Genomic DNA, 19,977 nt, shown 5'->3' with positions numbered 1-19,977 from the left:
TTCATATCATCTGAACGTCGTACTTTCCGTAACAATGGCAAAGCATATTGACAAAAGTTCAGAATTTGTATCAATCATTGTTTTAGATAACTACTACGATCGCTATATACTGCGGGTCGAACATCCGAATTGAGACCCAACTTCGCAGCAGCGACAGCGGGATTAACAAATGAGCGTGATGAGCTTCTTCATAGTAACCCTACTAACACCAGAATCAGAGAACTGACAATGAGATTGAAAGAGATAGTCGTCGATCACAAGCGGAAAAAATGGCTAGAACATCTGAAGTTTTGAAACATTAGTACCGGAGTGAGTAAATTCTAGTAAATTCGGACGTCAGTCTCGTTTAACGGCGTTGAGGTTACAGATCCGAAGAGGCGCGCGAGTTTTTTTCAACCGGCAGTTTGTTGAGCACCCTGAGAGTGACAGGGTGTAGAGAAGAGTATTGTGCCGGAACCACAACACTTTACGTTGAAGGATGTTGCCATCAGAAGCGCAAAATCATCAAGGCGCTTGGTCCTAATGGAATCTCGATGGTGATTTTAAAGAATCTTGATGAACCAGTACCTTTCCAATGTCCTCAATTCATCGTTACCCACCCTAATAGTTCCCGATGCCTAGAAAATGGGCAGGGTGGCCACGCTAATTCTAGCATTCGTGAATGATACTCAGTTGCTGATCATAAGTACGGATTCCGGAAGCATCACAGCATAACTACAGCTTTGCACTCCATTTTCATACATATCAGAACCGGTCGTGTAATATGGCAGCTATGGTGGCGCTGGATTTTTCAAAGGGAGTCAAGCCAGAAATTCCATTCCCACGGGGTGGCATAAAGATCGTTACGTATGATTTACGATCATGGCGTCAGGGCCGAAATTTTATGACATATGCAAGATACTGAACAGCTATCTCGTGGATATAGCTGATTTTCCGGGCGAAGAATATGGAAACACCCGCCATTAAGTCAACGGCCACACTGTTTACCACCTGGACAGCGGAGATGATGCTACCTTCAACTATGCAGGTCGATGGGTCCACAATTCTGACCACCAATTACCCTAAGGTTCTAGGGGCCACATTCGATAAACTCTATAATCGTGCGCGCATGCCATAGCTTTTTGCGGTAAAGTCGGGAACAAGGTTCTCAAGTCAATAGCCGGCTGCACTTGGGGAGCTGACATAAAGAGCTTTTTACAACCTACACAGCAATAGGTCGATCTGTGGTAAAAAAATGCGCCTCCAGTGTGGTCAGCCAACGTTAGTGCAATTCAATGGAAAAACATTCTATCCTGCCAGAATGCCGCCCTTAAGACTGCAGCAAGGAGTCTCCTCAAAACTCCAATAGACCGCTTACATAGACGAAGATCTCTCCTGTGCGTCAACAGCCATCCATTACCTAATGAATAGGCATCCACATGCCTACGTATGTCAGGAGTGATTTTCATGATATGGAGAGACGTACCAAAGAGAGTCTCTAGGTCAACGGACCTTTCAAGCAAGATTGAATCGTATTCACACTGATTCAGTTGAGGAAGCAATTCGGCCGAATACAATTTTGGAGAAACTCCGCTACCAATAGCAGCAGCTACGACGACAAACTACAGGGGTTTGGGTCAATTTTTGCTGACACGGTGGACAGTATCTGCCCGGCATGTGGTAATGGTCCACGATGACAAACATCTCTTCAACTGTTCAGCCAACAACAGGTGCAAGTCACCGCCTTTTTTGAACCTAAGAAGCAGCACCAGAATAACAGATAACAAGTTAAAATATCGGTAACTTCGGTCGTTCAGTATTTTTTAAATCTTCCACATTTAAAATATCTGTCATGGTCTATGTCATGGCAATTTTTAGTAGAAAGATTTGATACCCAATGCTACCGAATGAGAATTCAAAATACTAAACTATACAGCCTTATTCTGGATGTCAATTCCATGTGAATTTATTCGCTCTTCCCCTTCGGCTTATTCTGAACAACATTTTCCTGTGAATTTTTTTTGCATTCTCGCTTTCGCCTTATTCTGAATGAAGTTCGAAAGCGAAAAAATCCGCTTGGGGAAAAATTAGGTATTCTGAATTACAGGGAGTAGGAGAATGAGATGAAATTTTGTGCGAAATTTTTCGCTAATAAATTTAAAGGGAGTTGACTACAAAAACATAAGTAATAACTATTTTTATGAAAAGTATTTGCACAATACTTATTCTATGACGATTTAGAATATTATAAATGATAGTAAGCAAATTTTTGACTGGAAAACAACCAATAAAATGCCATTGGAAATCCTATTGATAACGATGGATGCTGAACCAAGTATTGCAAAGGAATGTATGAAGGTAATAAGTAATATTTAAGTCGAGTTTGATGCATTTTGGAGGCGAAATACAGACATTTTTTGGTGAGGATGTGTCTCTCAAGAATAAAATTTTAAAAATTATGGAAAACCCAAATTTGCCTGATGAGCCGCTTAACAGTGAAAAACTTAAATACAAATTATGAAAGAACAAAAATATTTTTTTTTTTCAAAATTATCGTGTGCATGATTTGAAGGAAGAAATAAAGGAGTAGGAGCAAATCATAACATAACAGGCCACTTTAAGAATTTGGGGAGATAAAATATCGGAATTAAATAGAAAGGCACACAATTATGTAGTGAAATAATAGACTGTGAATTAATTAATTAAATCGCAGATTTCTTCCTATTATTCGTTGTGTTTTTGCCATCATAAAAAATGTTCTTTTATTTGTAATCTATTGTAGTTGTTGCAACGAATTGCATCAAAACAATAAACAGCTGCTTCACATGCCATATTGTAGGTTGCCATATTTTCAAACTTTAATTTATTTTCTTTTAATTACAAAGTATTTATACATTGGATTCTTGATATTTTAAATTTGTATTGCTATAAAGTTTAAATAACAATAAAAAGTAACAATTTTTAATAACAAAAATCAATAAATAATTGCCCATGTGCTGCATTTCGAGTTTGCTCGAATGTGAAACATTTTCCCAAATTTGGTGTGCTCCATTCCGAATTTCCAAAAAAATATTGGAAATATAATTCGAGCACATATAGCCTTGTGGATTGAAAACGAAATGAGATCGTACGTGTTTTTCTGAGCACGTACCCATTAAAAAAGAACGCTAAAGTAATATTTAACGTGTTTTTACAATATTTATTTAAAAAATACAATACTTACATTAGTTTTATAGTAAAATTAAAGAAAATAAAAAAGGGCTCATTTTATCAAAAACAGCGCGTAACATTTTTGAGATCAATCTGGCAACTCAACCACCATATGATCAAAATAAAAATAGAATCTATAAAAAATCTACTTTTAAGATTTCCAATAGTCCTTTTAATAATGTTTCTTGCAGATGTGTGCCCTTTATTATGTCGATGTTGACAAGATCCATGCTCCACTTGTTTATAGGGCGTCATCAAAAATGTTTCTAAAGCGTAACCACTGTCTCCTAGAAGCCAACTATTTTGCATACCATTTCCTCTTCTGCCTACCTGCACTCGTATGCCAAATAAAAGCATCATGGCTGGATCCTGGTCTGCAGCTGTCCACTGCTTGCACACACTTTTGTCTTCCAGGATTTTCAATACTCTCCACAATATTTTACACATTGTTCTGCGATCAACACCTATGTTTAAATCATTTGCCACTACCCTCTGAAACCCACCAACAGCCAGAAATCTTAAGGTAGCTGCTAACTGCAGGCTTTCGGGAATGGTACCCTTGTGTATGAAAGGGCCAACTTCTCTCAAAATATCCATAAATGCTTATTTTAACACGTTCCAGTATCATTAGACTTTTTCTGGTAGAAACCAGGACAATAATTAAGCCAGCAGCCATATTTTTTTCTTAAATTTGTTGTTAAACAAATTGCAAATTCCAATGAAACATATTTTTTTATTGAACACATTTCGTAACATATTGAACACAGCTATGTTTTCGAGCCGCACTTTCGTTCGAAATTGAGCACACCATTTTGCACAACATGGGGATTTAAAAAAGTATGGGAATTCAAAAACTCTCGGAACATGTCACATGGGCGAATATATTGAAAACTGTTACACAATTAAATTACAATGGGGCAACATACATTGCAATTTAAATTACAATATGGCCACACACATTGCAACTTAATTTACGATATGGCAACACGAATCTTTTTTTCAACCACCATTTTCGAAAACTCGAATCCGCATCTCGCATTTTTTGCATCTCCCTATTCATTCAGAATAAGGCGAGAATGTGAAAGCGAAAACTTTTTACATGCGAGATATCTCCCTAGCAAATATCCAGAATAAGGCTGATAGCGATTAAATTATTGGTGGAAAAACGCGTCCTAACTCCCCAAAATACTGAACAGGAAGGTACCGTAATATGGGAGCTATCCCAATAGGTAGACCGATGATGCCGAGATATTTAACTTCCTTAAAAATTCTAGAGCATTCCATCGAATATTGGTACGAGGTTAGAATCTAGATATATCCAAAAATCCATTCGATAAGATAAGTTACTAATAATAATAGTCGTATATATGTAACAAATAAAGTAAACATTTTAATTTGTTGAACATAATATTGTTTTATTTATTTTTTCAAAATTTGTTATTGTTCACAGATATAATTTGATCGTTAGCATTTGCATTAACATTCAAATAGTGGGGCATAACAAATTTTCAGCAGTAATTCAACAACAAATATACAGTGTTAGATAAATATATATTGGTTTGTTGTTATACATACTTTAATTAATATCAATTTGTTGTCATAATATAAACATTTATTTGTATCTATACGAATATCTACGGTACATATTATTATAGCTAATGAAGAAAATAAGAACAAAAAACTCTCATCTATTTTCTTTTATTTAAATCTCATTTATATATTACATTGATTGAATCTATTCGATAACCTTTTGCAGCATTATAAATAATAGAGAAGAAATGCAAAGGGGAAGTTGGGAGTTAATCAGACAAAATTCATAGCTCTTCTAAAATGAAATTCATAGCTCTTATAAGGAAAATAAGCATAAAATTTAGTGTGTTTATATTAAATAAAAAATATAATAAAAAATTAACGTACAAAATAAAATTTGTAATTCAATAAAAAGAAAGAGAACTTAAAACTAGGATGCCACAAATAAAGTAATATTTGTTTGATATAGACTACTACTTTATGAGGGCAATAACTGGTTGGTTTGTTTGTCTTGTTTTGTGTGATGAAGTAAAAAAATATATAATTAAAATAATATTTAAAAATACTTATATTTACATATTAAAATCTAATTTCATGCAATTTAAAAAAATAATTAAGATTTAGTTTTTTTTTCTATAAGGGTTTGTTCAGGCATTGGCAATAGGGTGACATATATTAGGGGGATGCATTAAAAATCGTCTCTGTTCAACATTTGTTACAAAAAAATAAATTGTTTGTTCTGTTTCGCTATCTATAGACGGGACGGTCGAGTCATTTACAACACAATAACTGAAAAAATCTTCTAATAACAAAAATTATCGTGATGGTATTTAGTTGTAAACATAGTATATTCTTTTTTTTGTATAGCATATCATATGTTTGTTCATAAATATTGTATTGTACTGTTTGATCACAAAAATAGAACAGGGGGTTGTATAAAATTCTTATAATCATTTCATTAGCTAAATTTAGATCGTTTTTTAGTAGTAATACTTCTTTTTATAGGGCAATGGAATGGTATGATGTGGATGCTTATTGTGGTGATGGTATACAAGGATTTTTTCATAGTGCTTAGAGCGGTTCTAAAGTTTTCCCATTTACGATGTTGATTCCAATAAAACAGCTGCCGCCAATTCTAAACTCCATCCGGTTTTCTGTAAAGCTTGTTCGCACAGTGGTCGATTAGCAACACCCAATCTGTAAGAGAAAAGTAAAATTAACGATGTACGGCAATAAAGAGTTCTATATCTATGATAGAAAAGGTCGTATAAGATTGTAAGCTGTTCGTTCTAAATATATAGAATCTGGAAGGATTATTTTTTTGTGACCCAATAGTTATAAAATATTTTTCAAATTTAATTTCTTCCTTCAACTCCAACATTCCAGATTTATAACCTTTTTTTCATAAAAATATCCCAGATATCCCAATCTGTCACTCTATCGCAGTTAGATGAAGACAAACTAAACTAGACTGTTCAATGAAAGACATTTTTCGTTTGAAACCTAAAAGTTCTCATTTCTGCGACAACAAGCCACTAAGCCACCTCTAAGAAGAATAACGTAAAAAAATTCTACACAAGAAACATTTCTGTAAACACATTAGGCTTTCTATCTGCACAGGCCTGAAGAAGGTTTTCTATCTATAGAAACGATTTATAGAAGACCGCAATTGTACCAGAATACAATCAAATGTGGAAGAGGGTAAATATGTCTCCATAGATTCTAGTAGTAAAGTACAAAAGGTCTTTACAGCAGAACAGAAAGTATTTACAGGAGACCAAAATAACTCATTAAAGACTGATAGACAACAAAGTTCTATGGGGCACCATAATAACTTATGGAAGACACTGTTTTTTTTTTCTTAGGGAGGATCAATTGGTTTATAAAAAATCATACCATAAAAACGTAAAAAATGTAAGCAGAAAGTCCAAAATTCTTTAGGCAGAACATATATCTTCAAACCTACTTTTAAAAGATCACAATTTTGTTCGGAGACTCCTATAATGTCAAAAGATATTATAGAAGACCAATATCATTTCTAGAAGCCACACGGTCCTACCTAATAATACATAAAAAAAAATCAAGAAGGATATACATGCTCTAAAGAGAGGTCCAAATATATAAAAGGGAACCGCTAGACAGTATTCACACAGATGAAATAGCTGAGGCTACTCGGAGTTCATCCCCATTGACCACTACCTAGGTAAATTTGAGGCGGTTGTGGATGGGTGCGAAATGATAACATTTTACAGAATGGCTGGCCAACAACTGTCGGTTCCCAAGACAATCTGACCAATTTCTCTTCTTTCACCAGCAGCCAAGGTTTTAGAGTCCCTATTGCTTCCGTCCCTGAAACAGAATTTCGTTCTTGCTATCCATCAAATGGCCTCAGGGATTGTAAGAAATTACTAACACGATTGCGAAGGGCCACTATCAGCGACGACCACCAGAACGGACCATTGTGGCAGTCTTAGATCTGTCCGTTCATCAAAATATCTCAAGATAAAAATAATTCCATTAACCTAATTCCATTAAGGGACCCCCCCCCCCCCATTCTCGGGGTCAAAATAAGGACTTTTCTTTAATTAAATAAAACAATAACAAAAATTTTTTGTAAATTATTTTTCTTCTCTTTTAAATCTTCAAATATATATGTGCAAAGTTACAAAGCTTAACAAGCATTGGTATTGATTTACCATCCCATTGAAAATCTTGAAAAATAAAAATCGAGAATGGGTGGTATCCCCTTAATATGTTCTCCATTTTCCTTTTTCTATTGCTTTTACCAATATTTTTAAGATAGAATTTTCACCAATAACCAACCTGTTACAACAACATTCGAAGATCCTTCCTGTGCGTCAACACAACAAGATGTTGTCGATGCAATTACCTACCTGTTATAGAAGAAGCCATCCAAACCATTACTTAAGGGTAGGCATCAACCACCTAGGCATGCCATTATCTGAATAGAGGTCCAAAGGTATAAAAGGGAGCCTCTAGATAAACAGGTCTATCAAGCAGGATTGAGTCGTATTCACATGGATTTAATTCGAGAATATCGTGTAAATACAAGCCTCGGTGATAACCCGCCTACGTTGGCAGCAGAAGAGCAGGACAAACCAGAATGGTCTTGGCACAACTGAGAACTGGATGGTGTAGACGCCACAATTCATATTAGGAACGAATTGACGGTCAACAATATATGCCCGGCATTCAACTCCCAGTTGAACCCACTCATCTAACCCCATCTTCACTTTGGACACAACCGATACAGATCGCAGCTTGCAGCCAGTGTGGGTCGCGAATGTTAGCGATAAGCAGTGGAAGAAAATCCAGACCTGCCAGAATGCTGCCCTGAGAACTGCAACAGGGTGTCTCCACATGACTCCTGTAGACCATCTTCATGAGGAGACGAAGATCTTACCCGTCCATCGTCACAATTATATGTTGTCGATGTAGTACTTGCTTGGGTGCTATCGTGAGGAACATCCCTGCCATAGTCTTATGGACAGGACTCCCTCACACAGGCACGAAGAAGAAGCCTATCAAGCTAGTCTGAATTGTATTCACATGGACGCAGCCGCGAAGACAGTAGAGCAATATCGTATGAATACCATAATTGGAGACCATCCCCATCCATCGCAGCAGAGGAGAAGCAGCTGCCAAGGCAAACACGAGTAGTCTTAGCTCAACTAAGATCAGGATGGTGCAACCGCCTCAATTCATATTGGGCAAGATACACGTTGCCCCTCTTCAACTGCCCGGATAAGCATACTCATCTGCCGCCGAATTCACTTCGGACGCAACCCATTCAAGTTCCAACATTCTTGAATTTGGAGGTAGAGGTAGCAGAACCAGGCGCATTCTGTTGCTACAACAACAAAAACAACAGAAGGGTGGGCTGGGGTGTGTAAAAACAATACGGCAGCTACAACAACAAATAATAACAAGTAAAACATCGTTAAGTTCGGGGGGTCGACCTTAACATTATGTACCAAATTACAGATACATATGTTGGAAAATCGGCCAGGATCTTAAACATATTTAAATTGGCTGGAATCTTTATATAGAGACTATGCCACAACATTTACCTATATTGAAAATTTTCTGCCAAGAGGTCTCCTACCCTCTTACAATCAGAAATGCTTCCTTATTGCCGTATCATTTGCAAATGGGTAGGACGATTAAAATACTGAAAAATTTATTAAAATAAGTTTTGTACACACCAAAAATGTCAAATTACAACCACAACCGGGTCTTGAGAAGAATATTTCGAGGTGTTGCAAGCTGAATGATAAATTTAATATACACTTCAGCATGTGGCGTGACTCGCAGAAATTTTGTAGAAGAACAAATTTTCTTAAAGGTGAATAGAATGAAAAGTCAGTAAGAATTATAAAATGTCTTATAGAACATGTCGGTATAATAGTAAAAATCTGTTCTCATATAACATCGTAGTTCCAATCGTAGAATGAAAATCGATTTAATTATATATTTATGTAAAAAATGTCCTTTATAATTTTCAAACCTCATATTTTCTTCATATTATTCAAAATTATTCTATAACTCCCGTTCAATAAATCGCATTCTTACCTTGACAGTTGATCAATTTTATAATGCCGTATAGCCAATGTAGTATCACCACTTGCAGCACGCAATGCATTGCGTACATCAATTTCCTGAGCATTTGGTCCAAGATCTTGCATCATTTGTTGCAGCTTTTGTTGTTCCCTTTCGTATTCGGATGGTATAGGGGCATATAGATTATTACTACCCTCCATTTGGGCTTCTTGTTGTCGTTTTAGTTTTTCCAAACGACGTTGAATTTGTTGAGCCGATAATTGTGGTGGTGCCAATGGTGCCGGACGATGTGGTCTAAGATAATCATCACCTGCAACTTCATCATAAATTGCCGGTTGAACACCACCACCGTTTGAATAAATTTGTCCATTCCCAGGCATGTGGCTGAGAGGCACTTGTCCATAATATGTTGAAGGTGTGGGAGCGACTGAGTCATATATACCCGGACCCGTAACACTACCATAGATGGATGCAGATGAGGCATAGACTTGATTGCCTGTTTTAGGCGGGACAACACGATTTGAAACGGCCACAAAACCATGATTGGCTTCTTGGTTGGTGGTGGCGGCGGCAGGGGTGGCTTGATAAATTCCCTGATTGGAATATATATTCTCGGCTGTGGGTTGGGCATAATACTCCGATTGATTGGCAACACGTTCATACCAGATGCGATTTACAACACTTTGCGTCGTATTGGAAACGTCACTGGCAGCTGTGGCATTTTCTAGATTATTTTGTTTTTGCATGTCCTGATTGCTGGCGGCATATATTGAACTGCTAGCATATTGACTCTGCCTATCGGTGTTGTGCATTTTTGGCGAAGCACCATTGTTCGAGGAGGGACTTGAATTATTCGAAAGAGAATTTGAGGAATTTTTCAATGGTGTTAAATTTTGTTTATTGGCATAGACAGCTTCCTTGTTCGTGTACATTTGTGTTGTGTTGCGTTCAAAATCATTATGTCCCTTATTCGAATACATATCCTTTTCCAGTTCGGCTATGAAATTCTTATCCAAAACAACTTGGGCATCATTCACTGTGGTTTGTTGTGTCGTTTGTTTTTCCAGCGAAAGGGTACTTAGATTTTTCTGCAACGCTGAATCTTCTGCGGCTGATATTGCGGAAGCTTGTTGTGTTTGTAACGCTTCGTATTGTCTAAGGCTTGGAAGATTTTGTGTTGTTTCATTTGTTATCTGTGGTATATTTTCTTTGTTACCCGTTATGGAGATGTTGGAAGCAGATGTTGAATTGGGTACAGCACCGACGCCGAAAAGACTTTTGCGTGCAGCTGGACTATTATAGTTGGAATTGGAATTTTGCAGGGAAGTATTTCTGAAAATAAGAAGAAGGAAGAAATGGAATTAGTATTGAAGACAAAATGGGGTAATATTAAATCATAAATTGTCATAACATTTAAGAAAATATGCAAAGGCCTCACAGAGTTTTTATATTTTTTTTAGAAAAAAAGATTGTAGAAAAGACAAAATGACTTTAAACCCCTAAGAAGTACCTTAGAGAAGACAATAAAAGATTTTAGAAAGTCATCATAGAAAACATTGTGGGCTTTAATACCGTTGTACTTAGAAAACGGGAAATCGAAAGGTCTTAGAATAGCCTTATAAAAAGGCAGAGACCTCAAAAAGGCCAGACAGCTTTGAAGAATATTAAGAGGCCATGAGTTCTTTTAAAAGTCTCGTAATCCCCAAGAAGATCATGAGGACTCATAGAAAATCAATACATTTTATGAAAACGAAAAGGTCTCACAGAAGAAGAATCAAGGTATTATACGATTATGGGTAAAAGGTCTCAGAATATCAAAATCCCTCTCACCTTAAAGGAGTATCCTGTTGTTGTTGCTGTTGAATTTTCATTACATTCGAGTATAAGGCATTAATATCATCGTTATTACCCCCAGCTGACTGATTGCTGGATGTACCATTTATATTTATTTTACTTGTATCAAATGGATCGCTACCACGTTGTTGTTGCTGCTGACTAAATTCCAATGTATTTGAATAGGTGGGTGGCATTTGATATGGGGGTGGATGCAAACGTGAAGGGGAAGCACCAGCAAATTCAAATTGTGTTTGTGATTGCATTTGTGTCGTCGGCATTGTTGGGGTATGTGGCATTACAGACGTATTGTCATTATCCAAATATTCACCGTCTCCCTCTGTGGGTACATCTATGGGTGCATCGAGAATACAAAACGAACTATCAACATGCATTGAGGCACTTTCACCCAAGTGCAATAGGGGTCCCTGTTGAGGTGGCCCTACACCACCAAATTCCGGTGATATGTCAATAAGTAAACCCTCCTGTTGCTGCTGTTGTTGAGGTGGTGGAGGCCTTTGTGGTCCTTTTTTCTTGTTGCCCTGCTGCTGTTGTTGTTGCTGCTGCTGTTGATATCTTTGCATTTCCACAGCCCTTTCATTAACCAATTTATTATAGGAAAATTGTTTATTCACCACAGACTTTCGTTCTTTGGCATGGTGGAGTTGTTGCATGGAATGTGCCTGCAAGGAGTTGGTTTTGCGAGCCCTTTCCGCATGCATTTCACTTGCAGTAGGAGCCATGGTACCAGCACCACCCCAACAAAAACCAAATGGGGAACCTGAATGACCCGTTGCACGAAGGCTTTCGTGATTATGACGTATGAGATCACTATTCGTTGGCTTGCTCTTCTCCAAAATGTGACGTGGAAAAATGCCAATATCAAATGTTCTTTGGTTTTGTCCTTTGATCAATTTTAATTCGGGACGGCCATCAATGATGGCAATGCTGTCGCCGGCCTCAATTGACAAACGATTGGGTTCGTTAAAGGCTTTGGCTGCTTTGACAACCTGGGGTGAGACACCAACCAAAAATTCTCTGAAATTAAAAGATTGAATTTAAATTGGAGTCCTTTTAAATGTATTGTGTTTTACTCACTTAATGGCCGCAAAGGTGGGCCTCTCAGCCGGTGTCTTATCCCAACACTGTAACATCAATTCATAGACATCTGGTGGACAGGCATCGGGATGATGTAAGCGCTCTCCTTCCCTATCAATTTTACGTAAAATTTGTGAACCATTCAAACCCACCCAGGGATCTTCACCAAATGTAAACATTTCCCATAGGGTTACACCAAACATCCAGGTATCAGAGGCATGTGAAAATTGTCGAAATCTTAAAGATTCTGGAGCACACCAGGGGAAAGGAACTTTTTTATGTTCTGACATAACATAGCAATCATCCTCCTGGGGTAGAGCACGCATTAGACCAAAATCACCAATTTTAATTTTATTCCCGGAGGCCAATAGGACATTACGGCAAGCCAAATCGCGATGGAGAAAACGTTTTTGTTCCAAATACGCCATACCAGTGGCAATTTGTACCGACCAATTCCATATTGTGGTGAGGGGAGTGTGCTTCAGTTGCTTACGCAAAGTATCCAACAGGGAACCTCTTTCGGCCAACTCTGTTATCATCATCATGGGTTGGGATAGCACCACACCATATAAACGCACCAAATTTGAATGGTCCAAGGCATGCATAGCCTGGACTTCACGGAAGAAATCCTCTATGATGCCGGGTTGGGTTAAATTGTCAGCCTTAAGGACCTGTAAGGTGAGGATTATATTTATTATTCAAACATTTCAAATTCGGCATATTTCATGGAGTCATACTTTAACTGCAACCGGTAAGGTTTTTCCATTTGGAGCTGTTAGCCATTCACCTTTACGCACCACACCAAATGATCCATCACCCAATTTTTGATGCAGTGTGATGTCCTTTTCGTGTATCAGACAGGTTAGCTGAGTATTTTGTTGTTCTTTGTTGTTGGTATTTGATGACTTTTTCGAGGAGGGTTGTTTACCGCCGCCAATCAATTTAGAGAGAATATTTTTACGCCATTGTTGAGCCTTTTTCTTGCGGACTGCCTCCATCAGACGTCTTATGGCCGGCTTACCCAAACCACAACGTTCCAAATCTTCCGGCTGTACATAATCGAAATGGGCAAGGCGTGACACTTGCAAATCATCTCGTATACGTTCTAGGAACTGTTCTAGTTGAACTTCTTTTAGAAGATCTTCTAACCATTCGGTGTCTGTGACATTGTCTAAATGACTAGCAGAAGACATAATGGTGGTGGTGGTTGTTGGTTGGTTGTAGTGGAACTATTTTTTAAAACCTAGGAATCTGAAAATAAAATAATAAAAAATGATTGGAATTAGTTATTGAAAATTCGATTTAATAATTATTAAAATTGCAAAATGTGTTCACAATTGAAGACGTTTGGTTTCTACTCTTTTATATGCAAATGTTAAGAGAGCACCAATATAGAAATTCAAAGAGAATTTAGTTGAGGCAAACCACGACAAAACATCTGAAGAGGAAACTATTTTTTACTCGTTCAATACTCTTTAATGCTGAGCGTAGGTTTCAAAGCTGCCGACTTTTATGTTCAAATATTTTCTGTTTAACAACCTCTCCCAATCCCGAAACCTCCAAAAGTTAGTTTTGGTTTTTATTTAATTGACCTACAAATAAATCGATAAAACAGCAGCAACAACAAAAAAAATGTAAACAAACCAAAAAAAGAAACAAAAACAAATAATGAAAACGAATGACAGACAAACCAAATAAAGGAAAATAAACACTAACGAAATCGTGCACAAAAGCGTGTAGAAAAATAATAAAACGGATTTTATTTTGTTTACAAAAAAATAAAATAAAAAAGACAAATTCACGCCAAGGAAAATAAATAAATATTTAAAGTGGACAGCAAACATAAAAACGAAGGTGGTATACAAATTTGGTTTAATAGGTAGGAAATTTCCATTATGATGAACATGTTGACTATTAGCGAATCAGAAAACAACTTTAATTGAATCGAATTGAATTCAGCGTAAAATGTTACTTTGAATACTGTAAAAACAGGCCTGACATGCAAAGTTTAATCGTCGATAGAACTGTCTAGGTCAAATTTTTCCATCTGACAAAATGAAAATATCCACAGCCAAAATCACAGTTACACTGTGAGTGCAATTATCTTCATCAGAAGAGGTTCAGGATCTAGGAAACGGGTGAAAATATAATCTAGGCTGTAGATCAATAAATTGTGAAGTCGTACTTTGAGACCATTCCCCCTTCTCTTACCGGAAATTGACATTTGGCTGGGATTTCTCTATGGTGTAGTTTTATCTCCGGGGCTGTTTAACCTCTACCTTTCAGGCAATCCACGAGTTGTAGGGTTCTATCGTTGAGGACATATGTGTAAGAGAATGACATCCATTCAACGCAACTAGTAGTACACCGGCTAACGCAATAGAAAAATCATTCATATTCACCAACGCAAATTCTCCTAAGCATAACATAAACACAAAAGTAAGTCAAATACAAATGAATCCCACCGGACTACAATTGTTTCCACAAACAACGCAAATGATCGTTCATAGCAGAGTTTGCACTACCGAGTGTGTGGAGAGCACAGGTTGAAATAAATCAACCGCCAAATGAATAACGGGTTATACGATCAAATGACTTATTGTGTGAAAGAATAAAATACAAAACTGGTGTTGAGAATAACATTGAGAGTAACATTAAGAGTAATTTTCTATATACAGGGGTTGGCTTGCGGTATAATATTTTTGATTTGCGTTTTGCATAAAATAAAATAACGCAACTACAATTAATGGCAAATTAGAAATTAATAGTACAAAAACGTTTTTTTAAACAAAAAAATAATTCATTTTTTTATTATAAAAAATTATAAAATTGCTGCATATAAAATAGTCAGGGAAAATAAAAAAATTATTTAAAAATTAAAAGAATAATTCGTGTTTTATGAGAAATTTTAAAATATTATGTATAACATAACAGAAATAAAAATAAAATAAAAACTAGATTGTCATAGTTCATTCTAAAATTAACTGATCATAAAAACAAACTTCACTCATAGAGTAGTACTGTTATGATGCGGTGCACCGCATTGATTCGGTTGACTTTGTTTCTTTTGCGTTGTTTGCATTGTTTATGTTCTCCCGCACTCACATGCATAAAAACACTCTGAACGAAGCCGGCGATAGCAGAGAGTGTTTATACGAAGATATGATGTGAATGGAAAACAATCGGTAAAGTGAGAGTCATCAATGGCAGTATTTTCACGAATGACCGAGTGTTGACTGTACTATACCGCATCATTTGTAGTTGCGTTAAGTATTACTATCGCTTTATTTAATGCATAACGCAAGTCAAAAAAAAGCTACCGCATGTCCATCTCTGACTCCAATATACCACTTATATGAGGAGACGAAGGTCCTTCCCATGCGTCACACAACAAGATATTGTCAATGCAAATCTCTTTAGAAGTAGCCAACCTATGCATGTAAGGAAGGATATCTTCTATATCAAATTTAATCGTATTCTCACTGATGCAGTTGAGGAAGAAATTCGGACTACTCCCAGTCTTCTACTCTTTTGGAGTTGACTTCGCGCGTGACATAGGAATTCTATCTTTAAGAAGTCACTCGCAATGTCATTCAGATAGCCCCTAGGGAACTTCTAAATGCACCGCCCGATAAACAGGTTGCAGAAATTAACTGCGCTTCAGAGACGCGTTTGTTAGTTCCTCTCTATTTTAACGGCCAACCGGGATCCTCTCCCTCGCCAAGAATTGTGACCATTTTCATCATCAACAAAGACTCAACTTGATTTGGAGAAGTAACTAGGATAGCCATCGTGTTAATCGCCGTAGTTTTAATCACAGTGGTATCCATAGTGTTTTCTACGTCTGTCAAGGGTTAGTTATCCCAGGAATGGGTCGGGATACTCTCTCTCTCTCATGACTAAGGCGGAAGAAATCGGTTTCCGCAACAAAGTCGAGGTCAAGGAAAAGGTCCGTATGTCGCTCTAGGCTTGCATTCACATTATCGAGAATAACGACGGGTTTGATAAAGCAATTAGGATTGGTCATCATCGTTTGTAAAGGTTGATTGCATTCTGACCTTGTACAGCTCGAGATTGAGGAGAATTGGATATTTGGGAACGCCATTCTCGTCACTTTAAGACCGTACAGTCAGGTTCAGTGAGCCTCAAACACGACTATATTATCCTCAACCGATTAGCTCTATATTTCGGATGAAACATTTTCAGATAATTTCAGACTTTCACAGATATCTTTAGAAATATTCTGTCTTAGATGCACGAATGCCCGTTTCTTTCAATAGGATCTATTCAAACTAAACTTCAATACGGCTAACAGCTATGTTCGTTGTCCAGGATCGAGAGGTATAGACAATTAAAAAAATTTATATAGAATAAAAATTCGAATAGGTGTTACAAACCAATCAAGTTTTGATTAATTTACTGCAGTAAATTCCATGATACGTTGGTGATACAAAGAAATATTCTGCAGATCTTTAGTTTTCCATTATATAACTTTATAAAGAGAGTGTAATAAGTATTTTGCCTCAATACAAATTTGACAAAATTCCAATATATACGCCTAAAGCCAGCATACCAAAGATGTAAAATAAATCTTTATCAACCTAAAGATGTTTATCAAAAAAAAAAAAAAAAAAATATATATATATATATATGTATATATGTATATATTTTTTTTTTGCTTTTTATTACTATTTTAGAAAATATCATTACATAGCACACGTTTGGTCTTTTTATAGTTACCATTGCGGCTAACCACATACTATAAGCGATTTGGCGACGATTCCAAGAAACCGCGGAATTTTTTCGTAAGTATTTTCTCACATTTACATTCAATGCATTCTCCAGCAATATTTTATTTAATATTTAGTATTTTCTCGTCCTAATCTCAGAATAAGAGTATTAAATATGTTCGTCGCGGCTTTAAAACATCCCAAAAATATAATGAGAGAACAGGACCTTCAAAACTATAAAAGCCAAAATCCAACAAACAAATATTGATCTAGGAACCAATATATGCAATGAAGATACCAATAAGGTGCTTTTAGCCGATATCTTCGAGATCAATAGGTCTTTTGCAGTGATTCTTGCAGAAATAAGATCTAAATATTTCCACAAATATATTCCATCATATATAATTCATTTTACATCTTTATTATGCTGGCTTTAGGCGTATATGTTGGAATTTTATCAAATTTGTATTGAGGCAAAATAGATATTACACTCACGGTATATAAAAAAATTTAATAATTAACCTAGGCATTTCGATTAAATTGTTATTTACCATTTCCCCCCTTAGCCACTACTCAAATGCTAACTGACTGACTTACGACTCTGATCTTTGGAATTCCGAGAGGTTTTTTAATTTTAAACGTGACTTTGAAATTCTTTCGACGAGATATTAATCTGTCATTTGTCGGAGTAATTTTTATTAAGTTTTTGTTTTTGCAATGCGATTCCCTTTCTCTTCTGATTTCGTTTTTCTACATTTCTCGTAATTACATTTCTTTCTTTCATATCAACCTTAGGGGTATTTGTGAACTTGATCTTGAAAAACAGAATACAACTGCAGCAGCAGCATTCCTCGGAACACTTTCCATATAAACATTATAATAATGACGGAGGCAGTAAAGACGTTCGTTGTTTGTTTGTATGGCGTTTTTGTTGTAAACATTTCAATGCCAATAATTCTATCTAATAGCAGGCGACGACAAATGACGTTCAGCAGCAGCCAGTATTAGTTTTTATAACACAAATGCCCGTTGACGACAAGTTTATATTTTGTTTAAAGACAAACAAATAGTCGTAAGGGGGGAGGGGTACGTTCTCCACCCGTCGCCTCTTGACATTGTGTGTCCAGTAAATTGCAATATTTATTATATTTTATGGTCATTCGTATTATTATTATTGTTGTTGTAAAACTAACTTTTGAACACATTAGACCCTCCATTGTTGGAAGGGGCGGGTTATATTTACAAATTCTGCCTGCAATATTTCCTCAGTTTAAAATAGTAAAGAGGAAAACCAGTCGCTGTATGACACACTAGATTTCCATTGCCCGATGGGTGTTGGTTTTATGAATAAATAGATGAATGAAAACTTTGTCATAATGCGGCACAGTGGTTAAAGGAGAAAATTTAAATAAATTCGTTACATTTGTTAATTGTAGGTGAGATAGCTGATAGGAATGGCAACCTTCTCACCGACAAACAGATATTTACCGCAGACTAGGGCAGAATTGAACAGAATTATATTAAGAGTAAATGTGTGAGAGCGGTACTGATAGCACATCATCAAAGGCGACTGACGAAGAGAATACATGTTTAGCCACCACCGCTATCGTACTATTTTGTGCATTAGTAGACAAGGAATAGAAAAAACAAGAGCATTAAATATTTTCAGATCCACGCTAGACTTAAGTGATTTGGTCGAATTTAAACCATTGTTTTTTTTCAGATGATGTGTCCGAATCTAAACCTAATCTATGATACGTCCATTTTTTCGTATGATTAAAATCAGAATTAAGTTTGAAACCTCCTCTTCCTTCTTCACCACGGTGCAACCCTGATGCGCAAAATATTTACTCAGCTTACTAAGTTAAACAGATATGAGAGGGTGACAAGTGCAATAGCATTTGTATTCCAATTAGTAAGACGACATGTGCCGGCAACAACAACAAGAACGTCGAAAACGAAAACGAAAACGAAAACGTCAATTTCTTTGCGTATTTTGTGTTTGTTGTTCGATAAGGAACTTCTTTTTTATTGTTGTATTATTAATGCCATTGAAGCAATAATGTGTGGATATCGACAACAACAAAAGGTTGACGTAACATTTACTTGGGGGCCTTTGTCACTGTGATAAGAAAAATTCCCATGTTAATGGCATGTAGTGATAATTTGAAAACATAATAAAATCGAGCCAAGGGAAATTTTCATAAATCTTCAACCAATTGCATGATTTTTAGTTCGTTTTCAAACAACCAGAGGTGTATTTAGACCAAAAGAAATAGAGACGCGACGATCTTCACATTCTGGAATGGACATGCAAATGTCATAAATTTCAACGGAAGCTATGAATATCAATTGACTATATGTCTCCCTACCTTGACGCTGAGGCACTGGGGCTTGAGTCTTCTGCGATAATATTTCAATTAAGAACTCTTACAAACTAAACGAAAATTTTGCGTTTTCAAGCAGGGATTCTAGCATCCTTAAGGCAGCAGAGTTTGTCAAGGTGACCGATTACTTTATATGTGGATAGCCAAGCACATCTAAAACCAATCAAGTCGTGAACTAGCTACACTAGGCAGTAAATACAATTTTCGGACTATAGCAGTTCAGTTTGTTGGGTTGCAGGTCGTAACTTGCTCAATGCGGATCGCAGACAAGAAATTTATTAATGCTACTGTCATACTCTCTCCTCTTAGCTACGATTAGATACGCATTACTTACAACGTTTACTAAATGTAATAAGGAACCTGGTTGTAGAACCTCGAAATCAATTTGGCCGGTAATCTCCAAGAGCAGGTCTAAAGCAATGGATTTTATGCGTAAGAAAAAGTTATGAAGGGAGATGGAATCGACCAAACAAAACATTGACAATGGCTCATGCTCCGGAACAGATGGCAATAACAGTTTGGTAGACACAATCTAGACACTAAGCTTTTCTCGGAGATAGATCCAAAAAATCTACAGGTATACGAAAAAATTTGATGGATGAGTTACCAACCGCCTAATGGGAGCAGAG

At 36.6% G+C, this 19,977-nt stretch overlaps 1 protein-coding gene across 1 annotated transcript; it reads right to left on the bottom strand.

Annotated features, from left to right (window-relative positions):
* Positions 1–5,816: 5,816 nt before the first annotated feature.
* On the bottom strand, positions 5,817–13,424 carry LOC133332592 (activated Cdc42 kinase Ack-like). The gene is made up of 5 exons (XM_061540975.1): positions 12,969–13,424; positions 12,232–12,902; positions 11,131–12,171; positions 9,313–10,632; positions 5,817–5,916 (listed from the first exon to the last, which is right to left on the bottom strand). Exons 1-5 carry the CDS (start codon positions 13,422–13,424, stop codon positions 5,817–5,819), a joined length of 3,588 nt encoding a protein of 1,195 aa, XP_061396959.1.
* Positions 13,425–19,977: the final 6,553 nt, after the last annotated feature.

Source organism: Musca vetustissima, unplaced genomic scaffold (genome assembly GCF_032173495.1).
Source record: "Musca vetustissima isolate MV318-11 ecotype Yass unplaced genomic scaffold, APGP_CSIRO_Mvet_v1 utg29807, whole genome shotgun sequence".
Classification (NCBI taxonomy): domain Eukaryota; kingdom Metazoa; phylum Arthropoda; class Insecta; order Diptera; family Muscidae; genus Musca; species Musca vetustissima.
Note: the sequence above shows the minus strand (reverse complement) of the source record. Positions and strands in the feature narration are given on the sequence as shown.

Bases quoted from the DNA above. Each gene is read 5' to 3' on its own strand.
- LOC133332592 (XM_061540975.1), bottom strand. From the start codon at position 13,424: ATGTCTTCTGCTAGTCATTTAGACAATGTCACAGACACCGAATGGTTA. The intron at 12,172-12,231 runs GTGAGTAAAACA...TTTTAATTTCAG, and splicing joins CCCACCTTTGCGGCCATTAA to AGAATTTTTGGTTGGTGTCT. The intron at 10,633-11,130 runs GTGAGAGGGATT...TCTTATTTTCAG, and splicing joins CAACAGGATACTCCTTTAAG to AAATACTTCCCTGCAAAATT.